Here is a 22,576-nt window from a genome sequence, read left to right as displayed (position 1 = left end):
CAACAAAAATCAAACCTAATCAGCAGATCCCAGTTCAGGTCTCATTTTTTTTCACCTCAAGCACAAAGTCCAGAAATGGTTTCCAGGTAGAAATACAGCTGGATCTATTTCTTTCTCTGATCAAAACAATTGATTTTTATGCCTCTGCTAACTCCCTCATTTCTTCCATCAATCCATCTTTCTTCCATCCTGGGGAAGGAGGGATCTTTCCATTTTTTCATACAAAGAATTCTGGCAGCAGTCAGCATGTGCAATAACAAAGTTCCAAAGATTTAGACTTTCTAGAGTCTCAAGATCTTTTTTGCATCGTGGTGATGAGAACTGGATTCAGGATTCCAAAGTTGGCCTTACCAAGGCGTAATATAGCAGCATGTAGAGCTCAGCATGCAGACTTTCTGGGATCTCACTGGATCCACACTTGGCTAAGCACCAGAGGGATTTTGAGTGAAGTGGCTGCCTGGTGGAGGGTTGGAGCCATGGCTCTAATTGGGGGTCTCGGCTGAGCAGGAGAGGTTGGGGGGTCTGGAGGGACAGGCAGGCCAAGAATTCCAGGAGGAAGACAAAATGATCTCCACTACCTTCCTGTCTCCCCCTCCTTAAAAGGGGGGATCTGAAAGGAAGCTGGGGGTTCTCAGCAGGATAAGGTCTTCTCCCCTCCCCAATTGGCCACCTTCAATGTCCTTCAAAAGCAGAAATTCTCCATCCTCCTCTCGTCAATCTCCACTGTTGTTTAAATGTTTTTATTACTAGTAGAGTGCTTAGTTGTTTTATTACCTTGTTAAGTGTTTATGATCTTTTTCAATGTTTTATTGCTACTTTGCTGCCATGCATGATTAATGGGGTTGGGGCTCTTTAAGAGTGTTGGCTGTCATTTGAGAAGGGGAGGGAGTCATAGATTCAAACTGTCAGACGCGCGAAGCCAGCAATGGACTCTGCATACGAGACCGAAGGATAACACCAGAAGAACCCCACGTGACTCATAAGGGGAGAGGCATTGGCCTAGATCTGTCTGACCTTTGGAGGGAGGAGGGATGAATGAGGGGAAATGTATCTGTAAGCCACACCTATTCAGTTCTAGCTTTCCTTCTATTGCAATCAGACGTGCTCAGTAAAAGTACCTTTCTCTTAATCAAATGGAGTAAGGGTTTTCCTTTCTTGAGTATTGATCGGAGGCAATCTGACACTTAGAATCCTCCAGAGAAGCCATGATGTTAAACCGACAGGCGATTTTAGGTTCCTAAAGATTTTACACTTAGCATGGAGGTAGTTCTGGTGGCCTGGCATAAAGAAAGACATGGACAGTTATGTGAAAAGTTGCACCATCTGCGTCAGAATGAAGAAATGACCAGGAAACACACACACACACCCGGACTGCTGCAACTGGTAGCAGAACCAACAAGACCATGGGTGGAAATTGCAATGGACTTTATAGTGGAGTTGCCAAAAAGTGGGGGAAACACGGTGATCTGGATTATAATAGACCTATTCTCCAAACTGTTCCTGAAGCACATCTACCACCTGCAGGGAGTACCACGGAGAATCATCTCAGACAGAGGGGTCCAGTTCATGGCTAACTTTTGGAGGGAGTTCCTGCGATCCATTGGATCATCCTAGGGCCTTAGCTAGGCCTTTCATCCGAGCATCAATGGAGCAGGGAGACTGAATGCCATGGTAGAGCAGTACCTGAGATGCTACGTGAACTATCAGCAGTCCAATTGGGTGATCCTCCTGTCTTTCGCTGAGGTTGCATACAATAATGAGGTTCACAGTAGCAGGGGACTAACCCTGTTCAAAGTAGTGAGCAGCATGAACTTCATCTCAATGCCTGAGTATCTAAGGGATTCCCCCTCCTCAGTCAGCTTGACCGATTGAATGTCAATGCTGAAAGCAACCTGGGAGAAAGTCAAAAAAGTGCTAGCTAAAGCGGCACAAACCTATAAGAAACAGGCAAACACCAAGCTCCGCAATGGCCATTCCAGTTGGAGGAGAAGGTCAACCTCTCCACAAAATATTTGAGGTTAAATCTCCCTAGCAAGCTGGGGCCAAAGTTTATGGGACCATTCCCCATAGTAAAGATCACCAACCCAGTCACAGTGCACTTGAAATTTCCCGACTGCTAGGGAAGATACACCCGGCATTCCATAATAGCTTCTTAATACCCATGGTTGGATCGACCCGCAGACTCTACCCTGCAAGCCCCCAGACCTCGTGGTCATAGGGGGTCAAACCCATTATGAGTTGCAGTGAATCTTCAATTCGAGGAGGCACAGGAGACAACTCCTATACTTAATTAAGTGGAGGGCTTACCCCTTATCAGAGGCCTCTGGGGTAAAAAGTAGGAACATCCAGGCTGATTGCCTTATAGCAAAATTCCACACAGAAAATCCAAACAAACCAGGGGGAGGGACAAGGGACACATCCCTAAATCCCATACCTGTAATCAAGTTGTTTTTGCCTTGCACAGGTTGCCCTCAGGAAGTGAGGAGAGCTGAATGTCAACTCGTGAAAGCATTTCAAGTCTGCTTTCGAGTTGCCTTTAGAAGCAAGGGGGGAGCATATTCCAACGGTGAATCTCAGATTACCGAAGCCGTGTGTGTGTGTGTGTGTGTGTGTGTGTGTGGTGTGTATGATATCTCTATAGTCCACAGGAATGCCTCTTTGGAGAATGTGATTTATGACACAGACTGAAAGGAGGGGGGGAACAAGGTCAAAGTGGGCCATAACTTACGTGCAGCACAGTAAGCCTCACTAAAGTAGATGCTGGCATGTTGCTCTTAATAAATCATTGGATCGAGACTCATGATTTAGTTAGGGCTTCTGTTGGAACCTTCACACTTTAATTGGTTGGAAGTCCAGAAAACAAACAACTGTAGCTGTTGTGTATGATCCCATTGGTGGGAAATTCCAGCGGGAAAACATTTGAATTCTATTGGTGGCCAACTGATCCAGGTGTGTATATAAGGGGAGCATCCTGCCTGCACCTTTTGCTGAAGTCTCACTCTAAATAAAAAGAGCTGTTGTCACGACTCCGGTCTCGAACTCCTTACTCGACCAACTCAACACTGGCGACGAGGGTGAACTACTGATCAGGACAACGAAACCAGCCCTCCCAAGATGCCCAAATCTGCCAGTAAACTGAAGCCATTTGATCCAGTGGAAGAGTCATGGGAGATGTTCATGGCAAGATTCGATTATTTCCTAGACGTGAACAACGGTAACCTACTACCTGATGATAAAAAACGTTCATTTTTCCTCACCAACTGTGGCCCGAAGATATTCCGAATGGCGGTGAACCTACTGTCTCCGAGACCAGTCCAGCAAGTTGAGTGGACCGTCCTGAAAGACACACTTAAAGCTTACTACGCACCGACCCCATCAAAATACTCCCAGCGCTACAATTTCCACCAGCGTTTCCAGCTAGAGGGGGAATCTATCTCCGACTTTATCGCCTCACTTCAGCAAGCCGCCTCCATGTGTGATTACAGGGCATCCCTAGATGAAACCTTGCTGGAACAATTCATTTGTGGCATACGGGACGTCCAGCTGAGACGGATACTACTGGCTAGACGCAACCTCTCATTAACCACCGCAATTGATGAAGGTACGGGGTACAAGCTATCCAACCGAGCAGCCGTAAATATGTAGCAGCCAGGGGTGAGTAAGGCTCCACCAGCTTATCGAGAGGCCCCGGTTCATTACGAGTCCGCCCAAGCAGACTCTTCAAGTTCCAGGTCATTTGAAGAGGAGGAGGAAGAAGAGGCAACAACAGTTTGTCGAACAGGGCATTTCCCCCGAACAGAGCGTTCTCTCCGGAAAAACAGTTTTGGTTTTTCCTGTTCCAGTTGTGGGGGAGACCATCAAAGAAACTGCCGTTTCCATGATGCAACGTGTTGCCGCTGTGAGAAAAAAGGCCATTTGGCTCACATCTGCAGGGCTATGCTGCCGATTCAAGCTTCCTGCCAAAGAAATCGCGGGGAATGGTGGCCAGCTAGCCAGCAGACACCACCACGCAGTTCAAGAATTGTTGCCACACTTCAAGAAAAATCACCTACAAGCCCAATACCTGCGCATCCGTGATTTCCAAGGCAACAAAGTTCCCGTGGAAGGCATGGCCACTGTAAATGTAGTCTACGGGCAATACAAAGAGAAGCTGCCTATCACCATCGTGCGAGGAAACCTCCCAAGCCTCATGGGTTGGGATTGGATCCGTCCACTAGGGATCGGGCTTTTCGGAGTGCTAGAAATTCATGTAGATTGCCTGTGCACTCTCACAGAGAGGGATTCCTTGGGGTGCCGTCAGCCAAGCAATGTCGACTGGCGGCCCTCAGGGGAAGGGCCTTCTCTGTGGGGGCTCCTACCCTGTGGAAGGAACTTCTCCCTGGACTTCGACAACTACCAGACCTTTGGACCTTTCGCCGCGAACTTAAGACATATTTATTCAATCACGCAGGACTGGCTTGAATTTTAATTTTTTAGTTGATTTTATGGGTTTTAATTTTTATTAATTTTATAGGGTTTGATTGTATTTTAAAATTGGGCCAAATTTAATTTTTAATGTCTGTTTTTAGTATTGCATGTGTTTTCATTGTTTTTTATCTTGGCTGTAAACCGCCCTGAGTCCTTCAGGAGAAGGGCGGTATACAAATTAAAATATTATTATTGTTATTATTATTATTATTATTATTATTATTATTATTATTATTATTATTATTATTATTATTATTATTATTATTATTATTATTATTATTATTACAGGAAGGACGACCTTCTTCGCGAATTCCAAGATGTTTTCACCGGAACCCTGGGCAAGTACGTGGGAACCCCTATATCCTTCAACCTAGACCCAGGGTTAGCATCCATTAGACTCAAAGCAAGGAGGGTTCCTTTCGCACTTAAACCAAAAATAGATAAGGAACTAGATAAGTTAGTCCAGCAGGGAATCCTCATCCCCATTGACCATGCTAAATGGGAAACCCCCATAGTAACGCCTATCAAGTCCGATGGGTCTTGTCGCATCTGCGCAGACTACAAGGCTACAAAAGAGTGCCTATCCAGTGCCGGTCGTGCAACATTTGTTGCACTCGTTGAGTTCAAGGAAAGTTTTTCCCAGGAGTTACGTTTGGTGGCCACAAATTGAAAAGGACATAGAGAAATGTATTGCACAGTGCTCCCCGTGCCAAGAGTCCAGACCTGCCCCCCCGTCCACCCCAGTCAGAGAATGGGAACGACCACGAAATCCCTGATCCTGCATCCACACTGATTTTGCTGGCCCTTTTCATGGCCAAACATTTTTGATAATTGTCGATGCATATTCAAAGTGATTAGAGGTATTCCTAATAAAATCTACAACAACCGATGCCGTCATCCGAATTCTTCGGAGATTATTCTCAACACATGGGCTTCCTGACACACTAGTATCTGACAATGGGCCCCAATTTACTGCTCTACAATTTGAAAGCTACTTGGCTGGTTTGGGAATCTGACACACGCTGTTGGCTCCTCACAAACCATCAACCAATGGTTTGGCTGAAAGATTTGTGAGATCCACAAAGGAAGCACTAGCATGTTTGGGGCCAGGGGACTGGCAAGAGCACACTGACATTTTCTTCACTTCACAGCATGTCACACCTTGCCCGGCCACAGGCCTAAGCCCGGCCGAACTCGTCATGGAGCGCAAACTTCATTGTACTCTCGACTGTTTAAACCCAAATTACTCCCCTGATAATTACCAAGGGGGAGGAGAGGAGACTAGAGAATTCGAAATAGGAAATTCAGTATTCGCAAGGAATTACTCGGAGGGCCCAGCATGGCTAGCCGGCTACATAATAGAAAGAACCGGTCCCAAATCATATAAAGTAGACTTGGGGAATGGGAAACTGGAACGGAGGCATATCGATCAACTCCATAAACGAACAGAAAACAACTCCGGCCCTAACTATCATCCAATTCTTCCAACAGCTAACTCAAACCTAGGAGGACTGGATGACTCACCTGACCCTATCACCAATCCAACAGTGATTATTCCACCAGGGTTTGAAGAAACAGCCACCAATAATCCACAAAATAGGGACCCAATGGAAGAGCTGGGAGGCGTGGAAAACACCTCCAACCCAATGGAAGAGCTGGGAAGTGGGAAGGGCACCTCCGACCAGCATGTTTCCCCCGCCAAAACTGAACTGCGCAGGTCAAGTAGAAACAGGGAACGCCCGAATAACTACATGACTATTATGAATATTATTACAATTGCTAAATATACAACCTGGGTGAAGTGCAATTCAGGGAGGGAGGAGTGTTGTGTATGATCCCATTGGTGGGAAATTCCAGCGGGAAAACATTTGAATTCTATTAGTGGCCAACTGATCCAGGTGTGTATATAAGGAGAGCATCCTGCCTGCACCTTTTGCTGAAGTCTCACTCTAAATAAAAAGAGCTGTTGTCACGACTCCGGTCTCGACCTCCTTACTCAACCAACTCAACAGTAGCCATTTCTACTGCAGAGGCAAAATTTATAGCTCTATCTGAACTTTGTTCAGAGGTAACTTGGTACGTACAGCTGTTACAGGATTTAAGCATTTAAAGGTAAATGATGCTGTAACAGTCTATGAGGATAATGCTGCTTGCATTAAAATGGCAACAGGTGACAGAATAAAGAATAGAAGCAAGCAAGCATGTGGACATTAAGCATGTGGACATTAAGTATTGGATGATCTCTGGAGGGCCAGGGATAAGGGTTACTCCTCTGCCCTGGTCCTATTAGACCTCTCAGCGGCTTTTGATACCATCGATCATGGTATCTTGCTGCGCTGGTTAGAAGGGTTGGGAGTGGGAGGCACCGTTTATCGGTGGTTCTCCTCCTACCTCTCTGACCGGACGCAGACGGTGTTGACAGGGGGGCAGAGATCGACTCCGAGGCGCCTCATGTGTGGGGTGCCGCAGGGATCGATCCTCTCGCCTCTCCTGTTCAACATCTACATGAAGCCACTGGGTGAAATCATCAGTGGTTTTGGGGTGAGATACCAACTGTACGCTGATGATACGCAGCTGTACTTTTCCACCCCAGGCCACCCCAACGAAGCTGTCGAAGTACTGTCCCGGTGTCTGGAGGCCGTACGGGTCTGGATGGGGAGGAACAGGCTCAAACTTAATCCCTCCAAGACGGAGTGGTTGTGGATGCCGGCACCTGCATAGTCAGCTGCAGCAGCGGCTGTCTGTTGGGGCGAGTCATTGGCCCGGCGGAGAGGGTGCGCAACTTGGGCGTGCTCCTGGATGGGCGGCTGTCTTCAAGACCATTTGACAGCCGCTCCAGGAGAGCTTTCTATCAGGTTCGCCTGATCCGCCAGTTGCGCCTTCCTGGACCGGGATGCCCTATGCACGGTCACTCATGCTCTCGTTACCTCTCGCCTGGACTATTGCAATGCTCTCTACATGGGGCTCCTTGAAGAGCACCCGAGACTCCAGCTAGTCCAGAATGCGGCTGCGCTGGTTATTGAGGGAGCAGTTCGAGCTCCCATGTAACACCTATCCTGCGCAGACTGCACTGGCTGCCTGTTGTCTTCCGGTGCGCTTCAAGGTGTTAGTTACTACCTTTAAAGCGCCCATGGCTTAGGACCGGGATACCTACGGGACCGCCTACTGCCAACGCCTATCTCCCAACGACCGGTGCGCCTCACAGAGAGGGCTCTCAGGGTGCCGCCAGCTGCAATGTCGGCTGGCGGCCCTCAGGGGGAGGGCCTTCTGTGGGGCTCCACCCTATGGAACGAGCTTCCCTGACTCAGACAAATACCTGACCTTAGGACCTTCCATGAACTTAAAACCTACTTATTTCGTCTTGCTGGACTCGCTTAAATTTTATATTATTAAATTGATTTATGGGTTTTAAATTTTTAGTAAATTTTAGAGGAATATTTTTATCTATAAGTAGCCAAATTAAATAGGTTTTTTAAGGGTTGTTTTTAGTTTTGTACTGTTGTTTTTTCTGTATTTTATTTGTGGCTGTACACCGCCCTGAGTCCTTTGGGAGAAGGGCGGTCTATAAATAAAAATATTATTATTATTATTATTATTATTATTATTATTATTATTATTATTATTATTATTATTATTATTATTGTCAGATAAGCCATCAAATGTAAATTAATTAGTTTGCTTCACTGTTCTTCAGAACATGGGAAGAATATTATTCAGTTTTATGTCTATTCCAGTCATAAAGGGAGGAGTGTCAGTATATGAGAAATTATGAGCTGGGATAGACATAACAAGAGGTCAGCCAATGGGAACTGTTTGTTGACTAAGAAATAGCACCTGTTGTGAGCCAGACGGCTTGGAGACTGGGCGTGGCTTAGGGTTACTGGTCTTATAAGAGTTAGTTTATCCTTGGATCTTTACCTTCTGTGTTTGTATTGCTTCTGTGATTATCACTTCTGGATTCTGCATAGGTATTGTATACATGCATCATGTTTTATATTATTGTATATAAGCAAGTTTCTTCTATAAATGAATCCTGCTAAATTATGTACTTGTGTGCTAGTTGGATTGCTGCAAACTCTAACAAGCTTTTTCGCATACAGGCAGGGGATGCTTCTCTGCAAGGGCTCCGAGCTCGCTGACTCTCGAGCTTCATGCAGAAGTTGCAGGGCATGTGTCAGAAGGAGGTCCTCTTTCTTGGCTTCCTGCCAGGTATTATCTCCCCGCCAGCATCTGGTGAGTGTGCTCTTCCTCCGTGCATCCTACACTCAACGACCATTTGGCTCGGACTGGTTTCTCCTCGAGCTGCAGCTCCTCTAGCCACTCTGTCTCCTCCCGGCAACATTGTGGCTGGGGGGGGAGGTCAACCCCATGACTCCCCAGTCTTCCTGGTCATTCCATGGGTTGACATTGTGTGCTCAGCCCTGTGGTTGGTCTCTGGGTTGGCTGATAAAGCAGATCTTCCTTAATATCAGCCCTGCCTCCATTCAGATCCCAAGAAAGAACTCCCCCCCCAACCGCCAAAGAGGTACTTTTACTGAGTTTGAAATGATAGCAGCGAAAGAAAAGCAAGATCTGAGCCAAAAGATGCAAAAATTACATATTGAAAATTTCCCCAAATCCCTCCCCCCAGGGACCCAGGCTGAATGTCCAATTCCCACCCCACAGTGTCATGTGGGGCACATCTTCAGGTGTTTTTGTCCATCTGGAGTCCCAGGATGGTTGGTCTTGACTGGATGTAAACCACTCCACTCAGCAGCTCAGTAATTCATGAGAGCAAACCTCTCTTTTTATCCACATGGGCCATCTGCACACCAGCTCTGTTCCCAAACCCTAATGCCATGCCCCCCCTCCCCATCCCAGTTACTATGGCAGCTGATAGCAGGCAAGCATCAAAGGGAAAACCCATGCTGGAGATCCTAATCCTGTTTTTCTGTAGACTAGCCACACCCAAATCCTGCAACCGTTCTTCATACGTTTTAGTCTTCAGGCCTTTAATCATCTTAGTTGCTCTTCTTTGCACTTTCTCCAAAGTCTAAACATCTTTTTTGTAATGTGATGTATTAGTTTGCAGCAATCCAACCAGCACACAAGTAAATAATTCAGCAGGATTCATTTATACAAGAAATTTGTTTATATACAATAATATACAGTATGATGCATGTATACAATTCCCATGCAGCAGAAGTCAGAACCAGAACTCAGAATCCAGAAGTCATAATCACAGAAGCAATGTCATACAGAGGCAATATTGCAAGGACAAAGTAACTCTTAGATACAAATCAGTCAAGCTAAGCCATGCCCAGGCTCCGATCTGTCTCGGTCACCAAACAGTTCCCATTGGCTGACCTGTTACCATGTCTATTTCAATTCATGAACTCTTATACACTGACATGATGTCCAAAACTGGATGCAGTATTCCAGGTGTGGTCTTACTAAGGCTTTATAAAACACTACTAATACTTCACACTGATTTTGATTCTATGCCCCTTTTTATACAATTAAGGACTATATTAGCTTTTTTTGTCTGCTGCCGCACACATGACTCATATTTAAGTGATCATCCATTCAGAATCCCAAGGTCCCTCTCACAATTACTGTTTTTGAACCAGGTTTCATGTAATCTGTTTTTCCTGGCCAGGTGTAAAATCTTATTTTCTCCACATTAAATTTCATTGTGTTGGATTCAACCTTGTCTCATTTGGATCAGAAAAGCACAATATGTATACATACACAAATCTATAGAGACATGGTGGGTCAGTGGTTAGAATGTAGTATTGCAGTCCACAGCCAGGAGTTCGATCCTGACCGGCTCATGGTTGATTCAGTCTTTCATCTTTCTGAGGTTGTTAAAATGAGGACCCAGAATGCTGGGGACAATATGCTGACTTTGTAAACTGCTCAAGAGTGTGTGGTAAAGCATTGTGGAGTGGTATATAAGTCCAAGTGGAATTCCTATTGCTATATAGTTTCTCCCAAGCGTGGATCCTTTTTTGAGAGGTAAGATGACCATTCTGAGCAAAGTTCTTTCCACACTACATGCATTTATATGGCTTCTCCCGTGTGGATCATCTTATGAGAAATAAGATTACCTCTTTGAGCAAAGGTCTTTCCACACTGCATGCATTTATACGGCTTTTCTCCTGAGTGGATCATTTTGTGTCTTCTAAGTCCATTGCCATGAGTAAATGTCTTTACACACTCCATGCATTTATATGGTTTCTCTCCTGAGTGGATCATCTTATGGGAAATAAGATTACCACTTTGAGCAAAGGTCTTTCCACACTCCGTGCATTTAAATGGCTTTTCCCCCATGTGGGTCTTTTGGTGGATTGTAAGTTTAGTGCTCAGAGCAAAGGTCTTTCCACACTACATGCATTTATATGGCTTCTCCCCTGTGTGGATCCTTTTATGGATAGTAAGTGTACTTCCATGAGCAAAGGTCTTTCCACAATCCATGCATTTAAATAGTTTCTCTTCTGAGTGGATCTTTTTATGGGAAATAAGATTACCTCTTCGAGCAAAGGTCTTTCCACACTCCATGCATTTAAATGGCTTTTCCCCTGTGTGGATCTTTTTGTGGCAACTAAGTCCACTGCTCTGAGCAAAGGTCTTTCCACACACCATGCATCTGTATGGCTTCTCCCCTGCGTGGATCCTCTTATGGGAAATAAGATTACCTCTTTGAGCAAAGATCTTTCCACACTCCATGCATTTATACGGCTTCTCCCCTGTGTGGATCATCTTATGGGAAATAAGATAAGCTCTTTGAGCAAAGGTTTTTCCACACTCTATGCATTTATATGGTTTCTCCCCTGTATGGATCCTTTCATGGGAAGTAAGTGTACTTCTATGAGCAAAGGTCTTTCCACACTCCATGCATTTATATGGCTTCGCTCCCGAGTGGATCCTTCTATGGGAAATAAGATTACTGTTATGAGCAAAGGTTTTTCCACACTCTATACATTTATATGGTTTCTCCCCTGTGTGGCTCCTTTTATGGATAGTAAGTGTACTGCTCTGAGCAAAGGTCTTTCCACACTCCATGCATTTGTACAGCGTCTCCCCTGTGTGAATCCTTTTATGGGAAGTAAATTGCCTGCTTGTTCTAAAACATGTTCCACATTCCAAACATCTGTAAGGCTTCTCTTTTGTTTCAATCAATTTTTGAGATGTAAGGAATTTATTTCCAAGAGAAAGAATGAATGTCTCATTGTAATTTTCTCCGCTGTGTCTTCTTATAGCGTCGTCTCCTTTGTTTTGGATTAAATAGTGTTCATTTACTTGTACTTCAGCTTTGATTAGATTCACACTTTTTCCAGTATATTTTTCCCTTAGTTTCTCTTGTTGGGCAAGAAAGTCTTGCATCGGAGCATCAGTGGAAGATGAACTTTCCTGATTCCAATTCTTTGAGTGGTTTCTCTCATGGCTTTTGAATTTCATTCGAATTCCAAACTTCTCCCTTCCATCTTTAGCACTGATCACTTGGAACAGTTCACAGGAATCTTGAATCTCCTGCCCATTATTACCTTCAAAGCAAAAAAGAAATGAAAATGATAACAAGGTTAGAGAAAAAAGTCAAGTGAATTTCCTTCTGAATTTCTCCAAAATTCCATTAGGTTGTATATTTGCATGCCTACAGTGGGGTGATATAGACATGATGATTTCTATATTCATGAGTCATGAAAACTTTGAAAATAACTAGAACACATCTCTTTCTTTACAATTATCTATATATATATATGCAGATCTCAACCAGAGTCAGTTTTGAGTTAAGGAATAATCAGGGGAAACATCTAAGGAGGAATTAGGAGAAAACTTAAGATTTATTGGGGTGGGTTAATTTCAGCAGAGACCTGTGAGAACTGAAACAATTTTGAAACAAGCTCCTTCTTCCCTGATGTATCTTGGAGCAGCTGCTCCAAGATGTCTGTCTGGTGGTGGGGAACCTCTGCTCGGTCCATTCCTTGATCCCAGTGATGAGACTTTGGAGCGAAATCCCTGGCTGAAGCTTCCCATTGGTTTGTAAACGCTCTTCGCGCTAAGACTGGAAAGGTTGGGAGGCTTCAGGAATGGCTATTTTGCTGCCCCAAAGTCTCATTGGCTTGAAAGGGCTCTTTGGCTGGATCTAGTACAGGCATCAGTTCGGAGAGTAGTGCAAGATGTCAGACTACTAATCCTGCATGATATCGCACTGCAGTACTTTAGGCCTGTGTTTTTTTAAGAACTGAAACTGCACAAGATCCAGGGCAAAAATGAAAACGAAGAGGCCTTCCCTCTCTTTGCAAAGCATTTTGCCCTGGACCTCGGCAGGCCTTGGTTAGCAGAAAGCAGAGGCCTAGAGCACTGTAGTGCGAGATCACGTGAGATATATAATAGTGCTAGATTTCCTACTATTGATCTTGCATATCTCTCACTACTTTAGCCCTCTTTTTTCTGCAAATGCACCAAAAAAGGCAAAGGAACCGACGGATCGCTACATCGTCACAATGTAAGTCCCGGCAGAGTGAGGTGGGGGACCAGGTAGGATGAATGTTGTTGCAACGCCTCTGCTGTCATTCATAAGTGTGAATGATATCTGTGGTGCTGCAAGATTTGTAATTTCAGGACCGAGTCTCAAGTATTTGGGAGAGGGCTGGTCGTAACTTGGAACAATTGCTAAGTGAATGTCATAACTCGGGGATTACCTGTACCTTAGGATGCTCTGAGTCACACTGCATGAGGCCTTTGTTCTTGAATTGGATCGGGAGAATGTTCTTCCATGGGCTGAGTGTGAAAGTTCTGTTCTCACACAATTTTGGAGGTTTCAGAGGACAAATGACAACACATTCCTCTCACATGACCTCCAGAGGACACATAAAAGCACACCTGGTTCTTTTCACCCTCCACAGATAAGTTCAAATAGAAATGGAAAAATAGAGATAAGAAATGGCACATAAAGCATCTAAAGAAAGAGACTGACTCTTTCCTACCTTGGAGTACAAGAAGGCCAGATCCTTTCCTTCTCCCTCCCATGAGACAATATCTGATTAGTGGTTTTTAAATAAAAAACTATCATCTGTCTTCTTGAACTCTCTGATTGGGGACTAGAGAACTCTTACCCAGAGAGACCACATTCCTATGGTTTTCAAGCATGACTTCCGAATGCAGTGCTTTCTGGTCAGGATCCAGCTGAGACCATTCCTCCTCAGAGAAAGACACAGCCACTTCCTCGAAGGACACAAGACTCTCCTGAACACAGAAGAAAGAACAGAACAGGAAGATTCGCAAGACCTGTTCTTCTTCATCATTGATTTAAACAAGAGGATAGAAGCAGAACTCATCAAATTTGCAGATGACCAAATTTACAGGAACACCAACATGCCAGAACAGGGGTTTGCAACTTTAAACACCCAAAGAGCCACTTGGGCCCATTTCCCACAGGAAAAAACAAACACCAAGAACCACAAAACCTGGGTGGGCGTGGTCAACTCGATGTCACTCACTCCCACCCAGTCACATGACCCCCCTAGCCACACCTTCCCAGCCACAAAACCCTTCTCTCACTCTCTTCCTGTTGTGTCTGCGCCCCCAGAGCCGGGCCCCCTGCCAGAAAGTGACTCAGAAAGTGAGGGGGAAGGGCCATCAGGACTTTCCTCTGGAGCACCGGCTTCCCTGGCTCAGCTCCAGGAGCCAGAGGCAGGCCAGGTGGAGGAGATAACGAGGCCTCCATCCCCTCTTTCCCCCACCAGGCCACGCCTCCAGACCTGGCTGATGGCAATCAGGCCTGGCTGGACTCTAGGTTTCGTAGGCAGGAGAGGCGGGAACAACAGAAGCAGGGGTGGGGCAGACCTAGGAAGTGCTGAGTCATGGAGCCACACCTCACAGGATATAAAAGCAGCAAGGGCTGCTATACCACTTCGTGGCAAGCAAATCAACTGCTTAGAGGGAGAATTAGAGCTGAAGTCCTGTTTGTTCCTGGTTTCCTGGCTGATTCATCGGCATCAAGAGAAATAACAGAGACACTTGGCAGACGCTTGCTAGTTTGCTGCCAGAGCTAATAGTTGCCGGCTAATTAAGTCATAGCTCGTGTCTCCCGGACTGCGGAGGGGGACAGAACACTCCTCCTCTGTATCTCTCTCTGTCCCTCTCCCTCCCTCTGTATCTATGTCTCTCCCCCCTGTATCTCTCTACCTCCCCCCATAGTTCTCCCCCCGTGTATCACTGTGTGTGTGTGTGTGTGTATGTGTGTGTCTGTGTATATATCACACTGTGTGTCTATGTCTCTCCCTCCCTCCCCCTCTCTCTGTGTATCAGTGTGTGTATATTTCTCTCTCTCTCTCCCTCTCCTCCATTTAGGTTGGCTGAGGAATGATTGCCAGCTGCAGCAGAGGCTTCCTTTTGGATGACTCTCCTCCTTCTCCTCCTCTTGCTTTGGCTGGGTTGGGAAGGTGTGCACACATGGGGAGACCCTCCTCAGAGCAAAGGCGCATGCTGCTAGTCACTTGAGGGTCTTAACAGGATGCAGCTTCTCTCCTCCATTAAGGCTCCAGTCATTGCCTTGCCGCAACCCCCCCCCCCACACACACAGCTCTTCGGCCGAGCATGAAGGGAATGAGCTCCAGCCTGAAGCAGTAGGAAGTGAAGGCTGCCTTATGCGCAAACATGGCCTGAATGCAAGTACAAGGCCACTTCACTCCTGTACTAAGGCTCCGGCAACCCTCCTCTTGGCTATTCCTTTTATTTCTTCTTTTTTTAAAATCTGGGCTGGCTGAGGAACGACTGCCAGCTGCCACAGAGGCTTCCCTCTTTGGCTCGACCAAAGTGCAGCAAAGGCACATGCGGGGTGGGCGGCTGCTCATTTAAGGTTTCCCTGCATGTGTACACCCTCCCGGCCCTGCCATATCCGGCCAGGGGGTCAAAAGAGAAGGAGGGGGAGGAGGAGGGTAACCCGAAGGGAAGCTTCTGCTGCGACTGGCGATCGTTCTTCAGACAGCCTGGATTTAGGCCTGCCTCCTTTTTCTTTGTCCCCTCCTCCAGGATCCCATTCCCACCCCAACAGCCCTTGCGTTAGCGAGGCTGGTGTCAGTTGTAAGGCATGCCCAGCACCAACAAGGGCCGGAGGACATGCCTAGCACCAAAAAGCAGCAAGACTGAGTGCCGGAGAATCAGCCCCAGCTACTTCTCCATCCTCTCAGGACAATGGGACAGGGAGTGGCAGCAGAGGGCCCAAGAGCTGCATGGGCTGTGGAGCTGCACCTGCTCCAGAAGAGTTTGAGATACAGAATAGACAGACTGGGCCCCATCTAACAAAATGAAATCAACTGTGAGAACTGTTAGGTGATACCTGGCTCAACAGTAGTAAGGACAACAGGGATTTTAGAGTCCTAGTGGACAACCATTTAAACATGAGTCAGCACTATGCTTTGTTGTTGTTAGTTGCAAAGTCATGTCCACCCATCGCGACCACATGGACAATGTTCCTCCAGGCCTTCCTGTCATCTACCATCTGAGTCCATTTAAGCTCACGCCAACTGCTTCAGTGACTCCATCCAGCTACCTCATTCTCTGCCATTCTTATTTTGCTATTAATCTTTCCCAGAATTAGGTTCTTCTCCAGTGAGTCCTTCCTTCTCATTAGGTGGCCAAAGGATTTGAGTTTCATCTTCAGGATCTGGCCTTCTAAAGAGCAGTCAGAGTTGATCTCCTCTAGGGCTGGTTTGATCGCCTTGCAGTCCAAGGAACTCGCAGGAGTCTTCTCCAGCACCATAGTTCAAAGGTCTCAATTCTTTGGCGCTCAGCCTTTCTTATGGTCCAACTTTCACAGCCATACATTGCAACTGGGAAAACCATAGCCTTGACTATACATACTTTTGTTGGCAGGGTGATGTCTCTGCTTTTTAGTACGCTGTCTAGATTTGCCATAGTTTTCCTCCCCAGGAGCAAGCGTCTTTTAATTTCTTGGCTGCAGTCCCCATCTGTGGTGATCTTGGAGCCCAGGAAAATAAAATCTGTCACTACCTCCATTTCTTCTCCATCTATCTGCCAGGAATTGAGAGGGATGGATGCCATGATTTTAGTTTTCTTAATATTGAGTTTCAAACCAACTTTTGCACTCTCCTCCTTCACCCGCATCAAGAGACTCTTTAGTCCCACTTCACTTTCTGCCATTAGAGTGGTATCATCTGCATATTTGAGGTTGATGATATTTCTTCTGGCAATCTTAATTCCAATTTTTGATTCATCTAGCCCCGTCTTTCTCATGATGTGCTCTGCATATAAGTTAAATAGACAGGGTGATAGTATACAGCCTTGCCGGACTCCTTTCCCAATTTTGAACCAATCAGTGGTTCCGTGTCGAGTTCTCACTGTTGCTTCTTGACTCAGAAACAGGTTTCTCAAGAGACAAACAAGATGGTCTGGTATGCCCATCTCTTTAAGAACTTGCCACAGTTTGTTGTGATCCACACAATCAAAGGCTTTAGCATAGTCAATGAAGCAGAAGTAGATGTTTTTCTGGAACTCCCTAGCTTTCTCCATGATCCAGTGTATGTTGGCAATTTGATCTCTAGTTCCTCTGCCTCTACGAAATCCTGCCTGTACTTCTGATAGTTCTCGATCCACATACTGCCTGAGCCTAGCTTGTAGGATTTTAAGCATGCTTACTAGCATGTGAAATGAATACAATGGTATGATAGTTTGAACAGTCTTTGGCATTGCCTTTCTTTGGAATTGGAATGTAAACTGACCTTTTCCAATCCTGTGGCGACTGTTGAGTTTTCTAAATATGCTGGCAAACTGAGTGTAGCACTTTTACTGTATCATCTTTTAAGATTTTGAATAGCTTAGCTGGAATACTGTCACCTCCGCTAGCTTTGTTGTTGCTCAGATTTCCTAAGACCCATTTGACTTCATATTCTAGGATGTCTGGCTCGAGGTCAGTGACCACGCCATCGTGGTTCTCAGGGACGTTAAGCTCGTTCTTGTATAGTTCTTCTGTGTAATTTTGCCATCTCTTCTTAATCTCTTCTGCTTCTGTTAGGTCTCTGCCATTTTGGTCCTTTATCATGCCCATCTTTGCAGGAAACGTTCCCTTCATATCTCCAATTTTCTTGAAGAGATCTCTGGTTCTCCCTATTCTATTGTTTTCTTCTATTTCTTTGCACTGCTCATTTAAGAAGGCATTCTTATATATTCTAGCTATTCTCCGGAATTCTGCATTCAATTGGATGTATCTTTCTCTTTCTCCTTTGCCTTTCATTTCCCTTCTTTCTTCAGCTATTTGTAAAGCTTCCTCAGAAGACATTTTGCTTTCTTGCATTTCTTTTTCTTTGAGATGATTTTAGTTGCTACCTCTTGTACAATGTTGTGGAACCCTCCACATAGTTCTTCAGGGCATCTGTCTATCAGATCTAATTCCTTAAATCTATTTGTCACTCTGCTGTATATTCATCAGGGATATGATTTAGTTCATACCTGTATTAATATTGTTTTTCTACTTTCTTTAGTTTATATTTTAAGCCATTTTTAAAGCTTTCTTGCTGAGCCAGTCAGCTCCTGGTCTTGTTTTACTGACTGTATAGAGCTTCTCCATCTTTGGCTGCAGAGCACATAGTCAATCTGATTTCTGTGTTGACCATCTGGTGATGTCCATGTGTAGAGTCACCTCTTGGGTTGTTGGAAAAGAGTGTTTGCTATGACCATCTGTATTATCTTGACAGAATTCTATCAGCCTGTGCCCTGCTTCATTTTGTACTCAAGGCCAAACTTGCCTGTTATTCAGTTATCTTTTGGCTTCCTACTTTAGCATTCCAATCCCCCATGATGATAAGGACATCATTTTTGGTGTTAATTCTATAAGGTGCTGTAGGGCTTCATAGAACCAATTTCATCCTCTTCAGCACCAGTGGTTGGGGCATAGACTTGAACTACTGTGATATTGAATGGTTTGCCTTGGATTCGGACTGAGATCATTCTGTCATTTTGGGGATTGTATCCCAGTATTGCTTTTCCTACTTTTTTATTGATTATGAAGGCCACTCCATTTCTTCTGAGGGATTCTTGCCCACAGTAGTATAGCTAATAGTCATCTGAATTAAATCCGCCCATTCCTGTCCACTTTAGTTCACTGATTCCTAAGATGTCGATGTTCAGTCTTGTCATCTCTTGTTTGACCACATCCAGCTTGCCTTGATTCATGGATCTTACATTCCAGGTTCCTATGGAGAAAAAATCTGTAAAGATTTTTTCTTTACAGCATCGGACTTTCCTTTCACCACCAGATACATCCACAGCTGAGCGTCCTTTTGGCTTTGGCCCAGTCACTTCATTCTTTCTGGCGCTACTAGTACTAGCCCTCCGCTCTTCCCCAGTAGCATATTGGACACCTTCTGACCTGAGGCTCATCTTCCAGTGTCATATCTTTTTCCTTTTGTACTGTCCATGGGGTTTTCATGGCAAAGATACTGGAGTGGGTTGCCATTTCCTTCTCCAGTGGATCATGTTTTGTCAGAGGTCTCTATTATGACCTGTCAAGTCTTCAGTGGCTCTGCAGCATAGCTCATAGTTTCATTAAGCTATGCAAGCCCTTCGCCACGACAAGGCAGCAATCCATGAAGAGGAGCAGTATGCTACAGTTGCCAAAAAAAAAAACCTCCAAGAGAATTAAACACATTATGGATAGAATCAAGATGACATGAAATGTTAGTACCACTTTATAATGCCTTGGTAAGACCACACTTGAATATTGCATCCAGTTTTGGTTGCCAGATGTAGAAAAAAGATCTTGAGACTCTAGAAAGAGTGCAAGAAGAGCAACAAAAATTATTAGTGGACTGGAGGCTAAAACATATAAAGAATAATTGCTGGAATTGGGTATGTCTAGTTTCATGAAAAGGACTAAGGGTGACATGATAGCAGTTTTCCAAGAAGCAATGGATGGAAACTATTCAAGAGAGAACCAACCTACAAGTAAAAGAAATTTCTTAACAGTGAGAACAATTAATCAGTGGAATGACTTCAGAAATTGCAGGTGCTCCAACACTGGAGTTGTTTGAAAAGAAATTGGACAGCCATTTATATGAAATGTTATAGGGCTTCCTGTTTAAACAGTGGGTTGGACTAGAAGACCTCCAAGATCCACTCTGTTATTCTGTTCCATTGTTCCCAAAGCTCTGTACAGGAGGTTCAAGTTTGATCTCCATCATAAAAACCAGAAAACTTCATTAGTTTTGAAATGCATTATTAACAAAATAGGAGGAGGTATTCTATAGAAGAGAAGAGAGAGCGAAGATAAGGCAGATGATAATCAGTAGATCTTCCATTACCTTCTGAGGTGTCCTGACTTGGATCTTCCAAAGGGATCCTCCTGAAAAATAGCTCCTGGGGGGGATTTGATGGGATCTTCTTTCCCTCAGGATCTCTGATCTCCACAGTGCAGCACTTCAAACAGGAGGAAGGAAAAAAGAAGCAGAATTAATATAAGAATCCACGACATAAAGTGGATTCTTATATCAACCTCAAAGCCCCCAATATCCATCCATGAGGTTGAATGAGAAAACAATGGAACAATGTCCTACAAGAACTGGAGAATTGCCACATTTGATGAATGTCAGAGAAGTTTGTGAAGGAGGCTGAAGTATTCAAACACATTCTTTATTCCCTTTTGAGCTCCTTAAAGTCTCTCACCTGCAACTGGACCTGCTCCTTCTGCTCCTCCACCTGGCTCAAGAGGAAGCCTTCCGCAAGGGCCACGGCCTGAGAGCTGGTCTCTGCTCCACACTCTCGCACCCAGCCCTCCATCTCTGGGGGCAGAAGGAACAGGAGATGCTGCAGAACCACCAGGTCCAGCATGTGGGCTTTGGTGTGCTTTTCTGGTCTCAGCCATCGCCTGCAAAACTCATGGAGTCGGCTGCAAAGTCCTCGGGGACCCTCAGCCTCCCGGTATTGGATGAAGTTCCAGGGCTGAACTTCTGAAGGGAGGATGGTTTCCTCCTCCAGGATCCCATTCCCACCCCAACAGCCGTTGCGTTAGCGAGGCTGGTGTCAGTTGTAAGGCATGCCCAGCACCAACAAGGGCCGGAGGACATGCCTAGCACCAAAAAGCAGCAAGACTGAGTGCCGGAGAATCAGCCCCAGCTGCTTCTCCATCCCCCGCCGTTGCCCTTACCTTCTCAGGACAGGCGAGGGAGGGCATGGGGCAGGGCCAGCTAATAATGGGACAGGGAGTGGCAGCAGAGGGCCCAAGAGCTGCATGCGGCTGTGGAGCTGCGAGTTGCCGACACCTGCTCCAGAAGAGAAGTTTGAGATACAGAACGATAGACAGACTGGGCCTCATCTAACAAAATGAAATCAACTGTGAGAACTGTAAGGTTCTACATTTAGGGAAAAAAAACCAAACGCACTGGCATAGAATAGGTGATACCTGGCTCAACAGTAGTAAGGACAACAGGGATTTTTAGAGTCCTAGTGGACAACCATTTAAACATGAGTCAGCACTATGCTTTGTTGTTGTTAGTTGCAAAGTCATGTCCGACCCATCGCGACCACATGGACAATGTTCCTCCAGGCCTTCCTGTCATCTACCATCCTTGAGTCCATTTAAGCTCACGCCGACTGCTTCAGTGACTCCATCCAGCTACCTCATTCTCTGCCACCCCTTTCTTATTTTGCTATTAATCTTTCCCAGAATTAGGTTCTTCTCCAGTGAGTCCTTCCTTCTCATTAGGTGGCCAAAGGATTTGAGTTTCATCTTCAGGATCTGGCCTTCTAAAGAGCAGTCAGAGTTGATCTCCTCTAGGGCTGGTTTGATCGCCTTGCAGTCCAAGGAACTCGCAGGAGTCTTCTCCAGCACCATAGTTCAAAGGTCTCAATTCTTTGGCGCTCAGCCTTTCTTATGGTCCAACTTTCACAGCCATACATTGCAACTGGGAAAACCATAGCCTTGACTATACATACTTTTGTTGGCAGGGTGATGTCTCTGCTTTTTAGTTTGCTGACTAGAATTGCCATAGCTTTCCTCCCCAGGAGCAAGTGTCTTTTAATTTCTTAGCTGTAGTCCCCATCTGTGGTGATGTTGGAGCCCAGGAAAATAAAATCTGTCACTACCTCCATTTCTTCCCAATCTATTTGCCAGGAATTGAGAGGGCTGGATGCCATGATTTTAGTTTTCTTAATGTTGAGTTTCAAGCCAACTTTTGCCCTCTTCTTCTTCATCCGCATCAAGAGGCTCTTTAGTTCCTCTTCACTTTCTGCCATTACAGTGGTATCATCTGCATATCTGAGGTTGTTGATATTTCTCCCAGCAATCTTAATTCCAGTTTGTGATTCATCTAGCCCCGCCTTTCTCATGATGTGCTCTGCATATAAATTAAATAGGCAGGGTGATAGTATACAGCTTTGCCAAATTCCTTTCCCAATTTTGAACCAATCAGTGGTTCCGTGTCCAGTTCTCACTATTGCTTCTTGACCCGCATACAGGTTTCTCAAGATACAAATAAAATGGTCTGATACGCCCATCTCTTTAAGAACTTGCCACAATTTGTTGTGATCCACACAATCAAAGGCTTTAGCATAGTCAATGAAGCAGAAATAGATGTTTTTCTGGAAATCCCTAGCTTTCTCCATGATCCAGCGTATATTGGCAATATGATCTCTAGTTCTTCTGCCTTTTCGAAATCCTGCCTGTACTTCTGGTAGTTCTTGTTCCACATACTGCTGGAACCTAGCTTGGAGGATTTTGAGCATAACTTTGTGCAATGGTACAGTAGTTTGAACATTCTTTGACATTACCCTTCTTTGAAATTGAAATGTAAACTAACTTTTTCCAATCTTGTGGCCATTGTTGTTTTCTAAATTTGCTGGCAAATTGAGTGTAGCACTTTTACTGCATCGTCTTTTAATATTTTGAATAGCTCAGCTGGAATACTATCACCTCCACTAGCTTTGTTGTTGTTACATTTCCTAAGGCCCATTTGACTTCACATTCTAGGATGTCTGGCTCAATGTCAGTGATCATCCCATCGTGGTTATCAGGGATGTTAAGCTTGTATAGTTCTTCTGTGTAATTTTGCCATCTCTTCTTAAACTCTTCTGCCTGTTAGGTCCCTGCCATTTTGGTCCTTTATCACGCCCA

The 22,576-nt window shown here is 45.1% G+C and overlaps 1 protein-coding gene and 1 pseudogene across 1 annotated transcript in view; both read right to left on the bottom strand.

Moving 5' to 3' along the window:
- LOC131192754 (zinc finger protein with KRAB and SCAN domains 7-like) overlaps positions 1-20,430 on the bottom strand; it is a 269,595-nt gene extending 249,165 nt beyond the window's left edge. Inside the window, exons 1-2 of the mRNA XM_058172244.1 lie at positions 20,131-20,430; positions 19,770-19,884 (exon numbers count right to left, since the gene is read on the bottom strand). Coding sequence (XP_058028227.1) covers positions 19,770-19,884; positions 20,131-20,295 — 280 coding nt within the window. The 5' untranslated portion in view covers positions 20,296-20,430. The remainder of the gene's footprint in view (positions 1-19,769; positions 19,885-20,130) is intronic.
- On the bottom strand, positions 7,999-11,940 carry LOC131192767 (zinc finger protein 501-like; annotated as a pseudogene).
- Positions 20,431-22,576: the final 2,146 nt, after the last annotated feature.

Source organism: Ahaetulla prasina, chromosome 2, assembly GCF_028640845.1.
Source record: "Ahaetulla prasina isolate Xishuangbanna chromosome 2, ASM2864084v1, whole genome shotgun sequence".
NCBI classification, from domain to species: Eukaryota; Metazoa; Chordata; class Lepidosauria; order Squamata; family Colubridae; genus Ahaetulla; species Ahaetulla prasina.
Note: the sequence above shows the minus strand (reverse complement) of the source record. Positions and strands in the feature narration are given on the sequence as shown.